Source organism: Pagrus pagrus (assembly GCF_965226575.1).
Source record: "Pagrus pagrus genome assembly, chromosome: 4".
NCBI classification, from domain to species: domain Eukaryota; kingdom Metazoa; phylum Chordata; class Actinopteri; order Spariformes; family Sparidae; genus Pagrus; species Pagrus pagrus.
Genome location: NC_140188.1, coordinates 13767695 through 13782122, shown reverse-complemented (window position 1 = coordinate 13782122; position 14428 = coordinate 13767695). Strand labels below are relative to the sequence as shown.

The 14428-nt window shown below is 44.1% G+C and overlaps 1 protein-coding gene across 4 annotated transcripts in view; it reads left to right on the top strand.

The window, feature by feature from the left end:
• Window positions 1–14428, top strand: part of cux1b (cut-like homeobox 1b) — a 66591-nt gene that overhangs the window by 12873 nt on the left and 39290 nt on the right. For all 4 annotated transcript variants that reach the window (XM_084351875.1, XM_084351874.1, XM_084351873.1 and 1 more), the window contains exons 2-3: window positions 5917–6027; window positions 9849–9896. In XM_084351875.1, the coding sequence (XP_084208001.1) occupies window positions 5917–6027; window positions 9849–9896 (159 nt within the window). The remainder of the gene's footprint in view (window positions 1–5916; window positions 6028–9848; window positions 9897–14428) is intronic.

Genomic DNA, 14428 nt, shown 5'->3' with positions numbered 1-14428 from the left:
CTCTGAAGGGAGATGGAGGGGGAGTTTCAGAGGAAGGCCTCGTAGATTTCAGATAAGACATCTTTCCAGACGCCTTTACTGTTTACTATCATAACCACATAACAGCCTCAGACATGTCAGAGATAAAAGGGAAGATTAGTGACTGCAGCGGCAGGACAGAAAACTTCATCTCTTAAACATCTGTGTCATGTTGCCAAGTACAGAGGAGACAAAAAGCCTCTCACTTTGTACACAGAAAAGTTTTTATTTTAAAATATTACCCTCTTCTGCAGTGTGAATAATATGGTGTTAGCATTACAAAGAAGAAGTGAATGTATTTTCTCTTTCTGTGCCTGGCTTCAGTTCAAGAGTGGTACTCCATTAGATTAATGTGTAAAACATGCACCGAATGCGGGGCAGTTAACCTACATTGTGTTTGGACTAAAGGAGTAGTGGCAGACTACTTGGCATGTGTGACTGCAGACGAGGTGTAAACAAAGTGTTTCTAGCAGCTACAGTTCCAATTATTCCACAGAGAGTGAGATCTGAAGCAAATCCTCGCGTGGTGTTCTCTTCTCCTGGTCACCGTGTCGGCACAGACGGCAGCTGCAGTCAGATTGACTTCACACTGTGTACATAACAATAACTTTGTTGTCATTCCACCAGCCTATCTGTCTCGGCATCGGCGGAGCGTGAGGGCATAAGGAATTCCATGAAGTTTTGATACCTCAATTAAAGTGCGTCTGTCTCCTGTTATCTCATTTAGTCTGTAGTCGATATGATTGGCATAATCAGACATGCCTGATTGGTGCCTCCCATTTAATTAATCAGTCTCACTGTATCATCACCTGTGGCTCATTAGAGTAATTAGAGCGAATTAGTCTGATAGAAGGCCTCTCTCTGCCTGCAGACGAGTGGAAGGAATTTCATTAGGAGAGATGAGCACGCACACATACACCTTGGGTCTGATGGCCAGTGGTAATAGGATTTGTTTACCCGTGACTGTTATCGGTGATTAGTATTATTACCACAGTGGTCGGACGGAGAGATACACATTTTCGTTTGGCCCAGCCTCCCCTCCTAGCTGCAAACATAGCTCAGCATGCCAAATTTCACTGGGCGAACATGTTAGCAGACTTCCTCTTTTGAAACCGAGTTCAAAAGAATGTGGAAAGACTGGGCTCCCCAAGTTACTGCAGCGGCCCGTCTGTGCATTCATGTGAGAGCACACGCGTGTGGAGCAGTGTGCGGGAGGCTTCTTGGCCAAGTCGGTGTTGAAGTCTCTCTAGGGAGTGTTGGCAATCTGTTCCAATCGTCTTTACAGCTGACCAGACGACCAAATGAACCAGGACAGGGACTGCTGCTGTGGGCCAGTCCAGCCAAGCCAAGCAGGGCTGTTACAGCAATCACACAGACATTACAGCCCACTTAATGCTCCCCTGCACACACCATATTCCATCGTCTGCTAAACTAGACAGTGCAGTCCTAACCAGCCATAGCCAGATTTAAAAATAGCGCTGGAGCTAATGTGAACGGTTAAATGAATTAACTCACCAGTAAATTAAACTGTTTTTGAGATTTGAGAAGTAAAATGTTTCAAAGTCAGGCCAAGGAGAGCTGGAGAGTGATGACCTCAGAGAGCAAGCCCAAAGGCCTGAGGGCCCAAGCATGAAGTCTTCATGCATGTTTGTTGCTCTGTAGGCGTTACATTGAAGCGTCAACACAAGAGCTTGTATTTGCCAATGTAATTAATTATATTTCTTGTCATTCCATTAATTATGTATTGTGAAGTATGGACTCCTTTTAATTAGTCTGTTTTTGTATTCTGATAATTAGAGTTCCTTTATTCATGTCTCAGCTCCTTGTCAAACATGTTAATTTGGAAAGTTTATCAAACTAGCTTGATGTCAATCATTGATGTCAAACATGACGGAAGGAAAGTCCCAGTGGTATGCCAGATGGTAGAGCCCCCGTAGAGCAGACTTGCCTAAAGTGAACAGTATTCCCCTCCAAAAGTTTGGAGCTTTATGAATCCAACAAAATAACTGAATTGACTTGCTGTTTGTGGATGCATCTTAATATAGTCCTAAGTGTTTATTTGCATTTCTAAAATATTCTGAAACAGTTTTCTGAAGTTTTACAAGCCATGTTTGTACTGCTGTAGAGCCGCACCGATTAACTGATTAGTTGTCAATTAATTGGCAACTTTTTTGATAATCAATTAATTGGTGTGGGTAAAAAAGAGTCATAATTCTCTGATTACAGCATCTTAAATGTGACAGTAAACTGAATATCTTTGGGTTGTGGACATTGTGGATTTTATGAATCACTGATCGACATAGATTAATCGAGAATATAATCGACAGATTAATGGACAATGAAAATAATTGTTAGCTCTCTGCTCCTGACCTCTTGGTTCAATCTGAAACATGCAAGGGCTCTAACCAATCCCTCTGGCTGCCCAGTGTGCACTCAGTGTTGCCGTTTGTGTTCACTGTCATGACTATAGATGGATAGTGACAGATGTCACCATTCCAGTCATTATAAAAATGAAAGGTCCTCATCTTTCTATTTAGCCATCTATTAATCTAACTATCAGCTATCTTTAGTCACGACAGTAATATAAACTGTGATGTGGGTGTTAGCAAGGATCAGGTAGCTGGACCGATTGGGCACTGACAGTCCTCCCTGCGAAGAATCCAAACTTGTTATCTGTAATATTGATACCTACAACATCATATTAGCGTAAATATAAACCAGTTACAATCGTGGGCCGTGCAGCTCTACTCTCATACAATATTATGTACTTGAGAATATCACCTTGTGAGGAAGTGGCATCTGTTCGTCATATGTAAATGTTCTGAAACCAGTTTTAGAGGAAACATAGTCAGTTTGACACCATCGGTACACATTTAGCCATTGAAATAAAATGGTTGCACAGGGAAAAGCCTTTGTCAAACCCTTTGAGTCCACGTTTGTTTTTATAAACTGAAAAAACCCCATTTACCTATAAAGAAAACCTCCAATTTGCCTTTGAACAAGCAGATATTTGCAGCAGTGTGTTTTTATAGTTGGTTGAAACAAAGAACAAAAGGAGAAAAAGGACATCCCCTGTGTGTTTCAAGCTTGAGTCTGCACCTTTGGAACATAAAAACTGACCACAGCTTTATTTTTGCTAAAAACCAACATTACAAAAACACATTTGTTCAGTATTTCACTTTAGGTGCTTAAATATGACAAGTAATCGTGCTTATAATATGTTGCTTAAAATGGGAAAAGTATTGGTCAGTAAGACTTGGATGTGTATGAACAAGGCAGCAGGGATTGTGCATGTGGATGTTACGCTCTATCAGCAAGATGAGTGTAAAGTCTGCCCGTGTGTCTGCTGATGTGGGCAGAGACTTTGCTGCATAGTCAAAACCTGACTGGGTCTGAGGGTCCTTTTTTTCCCCCTTACTGAGACCATGCCCATAATTACTTGCCCACTTGGCACTGAATCAATCCTCTTCCATGTGTGATGTGTTTATTTAGCTTAGCAGTGAGAATTTTTTTTTTTTTTTTTTGGAATGGGGATTTGGTAACACATTGGGATATGTGCAGGGTTTTGGAAAGGGATTGGAAAGAATCAAGGGCGTCAGGGATTGGCACATGACCTCGTAAAGCAGAACCCTAGTGGAGGACTGTGGTTATTTCAGTGTTGCTCCGAAACAGAGCTCATTAATCAATTTATAAGATTAGATTAGCTTATTTTGTTGAATTCCTTTGACTTTTGGATAACTCTATTTAACTGAAAATAGATTTACCTGAATTCGCTTGGACTCATTTGCATATCAAAGAGCATTCTGATAAGTTTAATAAAGACGGTATTGTTTCTTTATTTATTTCAACTCAATAAGCATCAATGTGAGGTTGTGTCCTTATTTAAACCCAGAGCTGAGGCAAGAGTAGAAAATACAAGAGCCGAACAGTGAGAAAGAGGCACTGTAATGCAAACCAAACTTCATTTCAATATATTATGATTTAATTAACTTACTCAAACTCAAACTGTTCTTCAAGTTGGATGCACTTAATTGTGTCCTGAGGTGCACATAACACATACACACACACACACACACACACACACACATATATACACACACACTCACAAACACGCACACATACTCTATCGCTCCTCCATGGTATTTTACTAATGTAGTGATTCAGATCATGTACTCTCAGAGGGAGATTCTATATTTTTAAAATTAATTCCTAGTGTTTAATGGCACAGCTTGGATGATTAACAGCATTATCTCTTTGCTTTTGGGATATACCTAAAATTGTTTGCTACTTATGCCTTCTGATTTGAGCTCAGGCTTAAAACTGAAGTGTCCCACTGGTTTATTATATTTAAATGATTTTGGAAAGTAAGCCTTAAGGCCTAATACATCATACTGTGATTAATATGTGCCAGTGACTATTATCTGTTAATATCTTTGAACCAACTGGGCCTTATATTCTTGCTCCTGTAGCTAATCTTTACCAATATAATAATTACACCTCTATTCATGAACTAGAGCATTCATTTTTTGACAATTAATTTAACATGATTAAAATTTATTAGGTTCCTCCTTTTCATCAAGCGTTGCACAAGCTTCTGCGCACGCTCGAATTCACTAACAGATAGTGCAGCTGCTCCATGGCCATGGGCAGACAGGCTGCTACATCAACTGCTCCATGGGCAGCGAGAGCAAGATGGCATGTAAGCAAGTGAGCAGTTTTTTACTTTTTTTTTTTTCCTCAAACGTCCTGTGCCACTGCGTAAAACCCACTGCGGAGGACAGTCGACCAACATTTGTTATATTTTTTACGGTTTGTGGATAAAACGAGATCACGGCTGGTCAGGGAATAAAACTTAATGCTGATGGGGGGAAAAATCTCCTAATTAGTACTTGATCACACTATTTCTTTAGAGGGTTGTATTTTCTTGTGTGTGCGTTGGGGGGTGAGAGCGATGTGGGGCGGTGGGCTGATGTGTGCGTGAGTGTGTTTTGGGACCTTGTCAGCAGACTGAGCCACAAGGGCCCCTGTGGTAATGTGTGTATTAAATGATTAGTGTGTTAGTTAGCATAACGGCCCTTCAGCAGCGTTTAATCACTCTCAGGGGTGGGCGGCCTCACAGGAGGTGGATGGGAGGGGTGGGGTTGGGGGGAGTAAAGGGAGAAGAGAGAGATTTAAGCGGAGGAGAAGGTACTGCTGGTTGAATAAGTGAGTGGATGATCTGTAGCGAGTACGGAAAAAATGAGGGGGAAAAAAAGTGAGTGAGCGTGACAGAAGGCAAGAATCCAACAGAAACATAATCCAGCAACACACTCAGCAGAGAGAGATACAATCTTTACAAGGCCTGAACGTCTTGTTAATGTCAGCACTTGGCCCATCATCTGGAACAAGTCCCATAAATAGCTATTAATAACAATGCAAAATGGATGTGGATAAAGGCGGGCCCTGCCGCAGCCTTGACAACACTGTTGTTGATAATTGTGCTGTTATGAGGGGAGGGGAGGGGTCAATAATTGTTGTCAACTGCGTGTGTGGTTGTAGTAAGAGTAGTAGTCTATTACTACATATATTGTCATGCCCGACACAGCGGTGACTGATTGATTGACTGACAGGCTGAATGGCTCAGATGTTGGTAGCAGATCAAACTGCTGGTGTAGGCGGGTTTTACTTGGCGGGTGTCGGTGCTGTGGTTCTGTTCTGCCGCAACACTTGGCCAAGCTCAGCTGAGGCAGTATGGGTAGTCCGCAGCATGCCAGATGGGTCAAGACGTCTGCTTTCTAGTCAGAAAACAACTTTTCGTTTTATCCTGAATGATAACAATGATGCTGATTATCATGACAGTATTGATAAGTGTGATGAAATGTTCAGCAAACTAATAAAAATTGTGTGTTTGTGTTGCAGAAAGAACTAGACGCCACCGCCACACAGCTTGCCAACAGACAGGACGAGAGCGAACAGACCAGGAAGAAACTAATTGACCTGAGCCGCGAGTTCAAGAAGAACACACCAGAGGTGAGAAAATCAGATATTCACGGTCACGCACCAACACACAGCCATGCATACATCCCGCGATTCTTTTGACAATCGTGGCTCGCCTGTGTGTTTCTCCGTGTCTGTTCTCCTCTTCATAAATGTAGCGGTGATTATTTACTGAGAAAGCAGGGGAGGAGGAGACGGCGCAGAGATGCGGGCTTGGCTCCCAAAAATAGTCTCTCCATTAGTTTCCCTGAAATCCTAAAGAGACAAAACAGAAAACCCCTCAGGAGTTTGTATTATCTGACCTAGTTTTTTATGCGTGCAGAAAGTGTGGTCCGTGAGTGTGTATGTGAGAGAGAGAGAGAAAGGAGAGAGTGCGGGAGAGACAGAGCAGGAGGGAGAGAAAGAAAGAGAGTGTGACAACACTACTAAGTGGGATCAGGAGGGAATTCTGTCCTGTTCCTGTGTTCCCATCACTCCTCCTGGGAATATTTGTTTCATCTCTGTTACCAAGGCAACACATTTTAAACCACACAGCGAAAACAAAGTATTGTTGTGTTATTATTGGTAATGTCACCATGGTGAATTATTGATGGTAGGATGAATTATGTATGAATGGAGTAGACGGTGGATAGAAAATTGTCAACTCTCGACGGAGTTGACAGTGGGCCTATTATAGTTACCACAGGATGAGGATTGTGACTATTGGCTTCAGCTTGTAGCCCACCCCGGTGTCGAGGCATATACACCAGAGAAAACTGTACCTGCATACAAAAGACACTAATTTCACTTCACCCGACACATTCATCTCTAATCTCATTTTCAAGTATAACCACATAAGTAGGAGCACACACGGAGGCAGAGAGAGACGTACATGCAGAGAAGCAGAGGTGCGCACACAAACACACAGAGGCAGATAGCCTAGATCACAGAACAGGACACACACATTCATCAGTGTAACAAGGCTGTGATTTAGGAAGGCTCCTCTGGCGTCTGTGTGGCCCCTGGCATCTCCCTGGTATGTGGAGGAGGAATCTGAGCCAGGCCAGACGAGCGACAGGATTCATTACAGGGCTGTAACGGGCTCAATAGGAATCAGCACTAAAACTCCCGGCGTTTGGAGGTGTATAAGCATCAAGGCTGCTTAGCAAATAGGTTGGTTGATAACGTGCGATGGGCTGCGCTTGATTAAAAATGCCCCGATCGTCTTGAGCTGTGTTTTCTGTCTCTTGCATGGCTGTGTGTGTGTGTGTGGTGGACCCGGCCTATAGAGCAGGGCTGTCAGCTCTCTGTGGTCTGCACCAGTCAGCGGAGATCACAGTCACATCAGATCAGACTGCATTAGGCTGAGCGGGAGTCCGTCTCTGATCCATTATTCAACAACCAGGAGACCGGCCCACGTTGACTGTGTCTAGTCTGCTGAGCTGTACTCGGCGTGAACTGCACTCATGGTCTGCATAATAACACACATACACACACACACACGCAGGCTTTTGTAGCATTTTGAAAGTAGTGCAAAGAAATGCAGCGTGAAAACAAAGTTTTCATAATTCATTAGGACTGACACACTGTTGGGTTTTTTTTTTTTTTGTGGGACTACATCTCACTGTGCCTCCTAAGTTGCCTGAATTATTCATCCAGTTCTTAATTTCCTTTTAGTTAGTCAAGACTCCTCTACCACACTGTTATAAAGGCAAGGGTGGGAATGGTTGTAAAATGTCCCAAAGATTGCTAGCCAGAGGCAGTGGTAGTAAAACAACTTTGTGTGTGCTCGTGTGTGCGCGCACGCATGCACATACACACGTTTGTGTTTAGCTGCAGGGCAGACAGACAGCGAATGGGAGTTCCATACTCCCTGGAGGATTCCTCGGGCTGGCCTGTCTGCTGTCTGCCGGCAGCTCACACACCAGCCATCCATCTCCTGCTGCCTGGCCCCCTCCACTCCCCTCACTACACACACACACACACACACACACACACACACAGATTGACCACGGTGTCTGTGTGCATTGTTATGTTATATGGTCATAAATCTTTGGAAGTGGAGGGGGCAGGGGGCGGAGCACCAGAGAGTGGACCGAAGGGGTTCAGAGCTCAGGTCCTCAGCAAAAAGCAGTGGCTTGCCTCTGCATGTAATTTGAATGTGTTTGTTTTTGTGGGTGCAGTGTGTATTCAGTGTGTGTGTGTGCACTTGTGTGTGTGTTTGCAAGCTTATCAAGCTGCACCCCCGAAACTTAGACAAGAAAAATGTAAGTTGAGAGGATAAACATCTAAACTGAAATAACATTTGAATTTAATTAACTCTGCCTAAAATAAATAATAAGATTAATACAGAAATGTGAAACTGTTGAATAAGTGATGGTCGTGTTGAGGCGGCTCCTCCTCGTGCAGATGCAGTCTCATCAAATGTTGAACTTTATGATTTGAAGAAAGGTAGTAATTATTGGAGGACTACTAGCCGTAATTATCGGAGGACTACTGGACGAGACTGCATTACATTATACAGAGGCTTCTTTTTTTGGTCACTGTGTATACATAAATATTTACATACAGTTTAAGCCACTGTGATAATAGCACATGTAAGTATAAAATACTGAAATGAAAACAATATTTTAGCGCATTGTGCTTTGCTCCGACAAAACGATGAAACCTAAACTGAAGCAAATCATGATAAAAAGATGTTTTTCATTAATCCAGACAGGAAGTAGTGCAGGTCATCTGAGAAATTAACTGACAGGAAACAGAATTCCTAAATGGAAAATAATCTAAATCTAATGCAAATGACAGAACTGCCACTTCACTTCTTTTGTGCATGCCTGTCCTGTGTGTGTGTGAGAGGGGGAGAGCCAGAGCAGGGAGAGGGGGTGGGGGCAGGGGCGGGGTGGAGGTCATTATCCCCAGCAGGGGAATATTGAATTGGCCCAGACAAACAGCCACAGCGACCCCTTATGAGGTAACAATGGGCCAGGGTCACCGAGGTCATGACCTGTCCTCAGCCCCAGACAAGCGGCCTGTCTGGACCAACCTGGGATTAGGCCAGCCCCAGACACTGGTCCCAGGTCAGTTTGGGATGCACTCTCCATGCAGCATCGGTTAGGCTTTTAGGCGGAGGTTTCTAAAAGGCGTAGAGTCTCCCGAGCACACATCTGTCGTTGCCCTACTTCACATCTTCATTAGGCAGTTTTGTGAGTATGTGTGTGTCCACAAACTGTGCAAATCAAATGTTCCTGTACAGAATGTCCTATTCTGCTGTGCTTTTTACTGTACGCTCCAGTTCAGTTTGTCAGGATGTAGGCTCAGCTAACAGCATGGTGATTTGCATGTTCCCCTGATACATACTCGACTGGCTATCTAATCTGAAACCGCTGACTCGTACTGGAAAGTCATGCAATGGGACTTGCAGGATGAAAAGCACTTGCTTTATAGTAGAAACTTGGTGCGCAGAGACAATTTGCATTAACTGTAGGCCTACTCTGTGGCTCATTCACTCTCCGTCTCACACGCACTAGCGGTGCCTCTGGGTGGCCCAGGTGGTGCTGCACCTGTTCTGATGAGAAACGCAGTCCGTGAGAGCACCTCAGGGTACAAACCTGGCCTCCTCCCTGGCCCTCGTGTTCATCACTCGCTCACGCATCACTCATGATTCATTGGCTTTGGCAAGAATGGTCGCCACTTGATTTCAATTAGTGACTTATTTGATCACGACATGGTCTGTTAATATGAAACTAACAGGTTTTCAGTGCCTCTGAACATCACTGCCACGAGTGCCTGTGTACTATTTTCGGATTAAAATTGATCTGTTGATTATCTCATTTTGAAGACTCACGAACATCTTTTTTTCTTTATTTCTTTTTCAGGATTTACGGAAACAGGTCGCCCCTTTGCTCAAGAGCTTCCAAGGAGAGGTGAGTGTGTTATTGGGATTTTATGTTGACATAGTGATAAGACAGACATGCGTTCCAACAATGCATTTTAAGAAGCCCATTTGACATTCGTTGACTGGTCTTGCTCCCTCTCTCAGTGCCCTTCTCTCCTTTTTTCCACTTTGGTCTTCCTCTTAAATCGTCTTCTCTCTCTCCTCTTTTCTCTCCGCCATCTCCTTTTCTTTCTCTCGCCACTATCTCATTTCCCCTCTTTCCTCTCTCGCTCTCTTTTCTTCGCTCTGCTCTGCTCTTGATTTTCTGTCCTATTCATGAAGTCCTGTAGCCCGAGGGTGTGTTTAAATTGCATCCTGCAAAAAAAAAAGCACCACAAAACCCCGGCTCTAGCCAGTCACAACTCACCGAATGCTATTTCCTCAGACTTTGTTTGTCTGCATGATTCGGTGGGGTTATTTGCTGTTTTTTCGTTGATTTGGTGAATCATGAGCCATTTTTGTTCATAGTGGCACATTTATTTACTTTCAATTTAATGTTATGCCCCAGGTTTTCATGTACCCTGACCTATAAGAGGTGACTTTTGTGTGTGCGAGCTATATCGTACTCCCACCGTTCCCCTCTATCTCCTCCTCCATCATTTTGGCCTATTTCCATCATGACTCCTCCTTTCTGGCAGCCACGCATTTCCAGTTCACTCCCATATGTGAAAGTCAGAGGGTAGGAGTGGAAGCGGCTGGTTTAGACTGGGGCGTTATTTGGGGTTGGAGTGGGTGGACATTCAGCCTAACAGTATCTCTTCCCTAGCACGCACACACACACGCACACAAAGAAAATCATCTGAATGGATAGTGACAGGGGTGCTTTGCTACTGGCCATAGAATATTACAGTTTAACACTGGGTTAGTTTCCATATTCTTGTGTTAGAGCAGCAACCACAGCCAGTGGTTATGTAAAAATGCTGTAATTTATAGTGGTTCCACCATGTTCTGCTGATGATCCACAGTCTATTTAGAGAATAGAAACGGCAGCAATATAATTGGGGCTTTGTCAGCTGTTTCCACCGTCCTCATGTTGACACACCTCGACGGCGTGCACACCAGAACACGCTGAGGCGCATAGTGGGTGGTCGCGGAACTGAGAAAGACATTATCTTATGATTATTGAGATAATACTGTACACCCGCGCCAGTCTCAGAGCAGCCCATCAATCAGTCGACTATTCTGCGCGCTTGCATGCCACAACACGAGCAGCTCTGAGAATGTGTAATTTTAGCCTGGCTTTGTTTGCTTACCCCTCGGTGCTTTGATCAAGGACAAGACAGTGCCAGAAACCAGAGGGTCTTCCTGTTGGAAGTCTCACAGTAACTCATCCGTAAGCATTTCACCCAGGAGCCCGAATCTTTACTAAGTGAATGTGGAACCCAGACAGAACAATAAAAAGTTTTAGCCCAGGAACTTGGAGGTCTTGATACTCTGTTTAATCTTTGTCATTGAAAGGTGGATGCCCTCGGGTCATAATTATTACCAATAACAGTACTGTTTCCACAAGGCCTCAGTTTGGTAAACGGGTTATGTGTGCGTCTACGTGTGTGTATGTTGCATGCTCAGTGTTTCTTGTTGGTCCATCGATCAGATAAGCTTTTCCATTATCCAAGGCTTCAGTCTCTGCTTCCCATAGCCTCCCCTTATCAGACTCCACTGGGGCCCACACACACGCACATGCACGCACACACACCCATGCACGCACACACGCAGGTCAGCCTGATGCCCTTCACACACTATGGGTTAGATAGGGGAGCGAGGCGGTGCTGAGTGATGGTGGCACAAGTTGCTGACGTACGTGCGTGTTTGTGTGTGTGGATGTGTCAGGGATACCTTTTGCAATTGCAAGCACTTCTCATCGGTAACCTACTGATACTGGTGAGGTATCATTTGTGTCACTTCATTTGTTTTGCTTGGTCTGTGTGAGTGTGTGTGTGTGTGTGGGATGGGGGCAGGGGAGCATGTAATAGCAGATGTCATTGGGATTGGTTGAAAGAGCTGCAGTTTGGAACAGCAGGGTTGTATTTGCAAATCCTGGGTGGTCTTCTAATGGCTCTGGTCCTGCAGTTAACCTGCCTCTAACTGTAGGGTGTGTCCTACATTAAATGTCTATTTCCTGCCTCCCATGTTGGGCTATATAAAGCTGCTGTACCACTGACCTTGGCCCAGTCATTGTACAGTCACGCAGCCGGCTTCCTTCACCGCCATCGGCAGATCATTTTTTATGTGTTGGTTTGCGAGCGTTTCTTCTTTATCATTAGATTGTGTTATGGTCCTCTGAGCCTCTGATCACATGCTCTTCTATGCACATATGTACACACATTTCGACACTGATGAACAGGTTTGGCGCTGGTGTGTGAGAGGTATTAGTGCTCGGCATCAGTAATCTCCCATTAGTGGCCTTGCATTTGAGGATCCCGATCGCTCAGTGTCACACAGCACATGAAGAGGGTAAAGTACATGATGCAGCATGATGTGAGAATGAGATATAGCAGTGGGATAGTATGTGTGTGTGTGACAGGGAGAGAGAGCTAGACAGGAGCCCTGTGCATGCCAGTTAGACATGAGTGTGTGACAGAGAAACATGTGAGAAAGACTGACACTGAAAAAGATTGAGGGGAAAGAAAAAAATGAGTCAGAGAACATGGAAGTGACAAGAGGGAGAATTTCGAGAGAGAGAGAGGGAGCGAGAGACATAGAGAAATAAAGGGGGGAAAAAAGAGGGAGGGGTGCTGGCACCAGCCTACACAGGGCCAGATGTTTTGCGGCTAAAAAACTAGAGATGAATCAAAGCCATGTGAAGAGATTTATTAGGTTCCCATAGGAGCCCAGGCAGTATTACATGTAGCCCGCTCTGTTTACAGTGGCAAGAACCCCTAAACCACCCATCAACTACACTACTGGCTTGGCTGGGAATGTGAAGACTTTATATTTGGACTTATATAGGCTTTTGTCTTTATTCCTTTTCTCTCAGTGAGTGTGCTGGAGGAGTTGGAAGAGAAACACAAGGCTGTTTAGTCTGAGTGCGTGAGCCAGAGTAGTCAGCTGTAGCTCTGCCCAGTACAGTAGCACCATCTGAATGTCTTTATTTGGCATGTGTTTCCCTCAATTTAGACTTGATTTCAGATGCGTCTCGCCTACTCTTGTCTGCTTCTCATATTGAAGTGTGACACACGGACTATGGTAGAGCTTGCTGCCTCATGTTTGAGCATTGACAACAGTGTAAAAGTCATCCCCCAGAATGATTTTGGAATTAATCTCTTATGGATCCATTCTAATGCTGTCCATTTCAATAATATCAGTGATGGAATGCATGCCGTGCCCTCTTGTGTTAATGGCTGCATCAGTAATGGATCCACACTGTATTGCTGCTAAGAGCTGACTGAATAATCTGCCCCTGCTGTGGCTGGAAAGACTGAGCCAGCTGTTTAATGATGTCAGCGTGCTGGAGGGGAAACGAACACACACATTTCGCACACACAGGCGCACACACACACACACCGAACGACTGACGGACTTAGGCATACTCACTCGAGGACAGACCGACGCGGACACGCACGGGCACGCGGCAAACGAAACGCATCCGTCATCGGCTGAACAGCTGAACAGACTCCACGGGAAGGAAACACCAACGCAGCCACTGTCAAGACGACCGCGATCGCATGCAACATACCGACGCATAGTGTGGATAGACGGATACAGACGGGTGACAACATGAAGAAAAAAACGTAAATAAACGGCTGGAGAACACATGACGAATGCAGATGCTTCCACACAGGTGCACTGCTAGGTACAATTTAGCAATTAACATCCGATCATGCTCTGTGGCGTGTATAAAAAAAGCTGAGCAAGCCCAGTTGATTCTGATTTTGTTTTAAGATGACAAGAGGAAAAGGTCTAAGTGACGTTGAGAGAGAGAAAGAGAGTTCATTGTTGGGTCACGGATGGCAGGAGCCTCAGTCACAAAGACTGCTTAACTGTCTAAAGTGACATCTGCATTTAGATCTATGGGAAAGACTTCAGTATAAAGGGTCAGAAAATAGGGATGCACGATAATCTCAGCACGTCATCTGTATCGTCCAATAGGCTTTCCAAAAGGCTTTGAAATGAAATAACAACGTTGGCCTGAAATGAACTTTTCAAAGTGACAGTCAAATAAGATGATGCTTTAATAATGTGGATGCGACTCAAAACTGTTGACCAAGTAGTTTTCTTATTTTGCCATGTGATTGTGTACATTTTGAAAAGCATTGTATGTCTGAAGAAATATCACATCTTCATATGTTTCATTGAGAATTTTCCGTGGATATTTAAAGCATTGACAGATTAATTAATAATACATATATTTACTGTCGCATTTGGCTGTTAGTGAAATTATGAGTGTCATGCGAGACGAGGATGGGAGACACCAGCATTTTTTTATTCTATCCGGCCTCTAAATTCTGAACTTAACGAGGGAATGTGTGTTGATCTGTTGCGCTCACGTAGTTAGGGTCAAACTTGCACTTGTCACAGCCC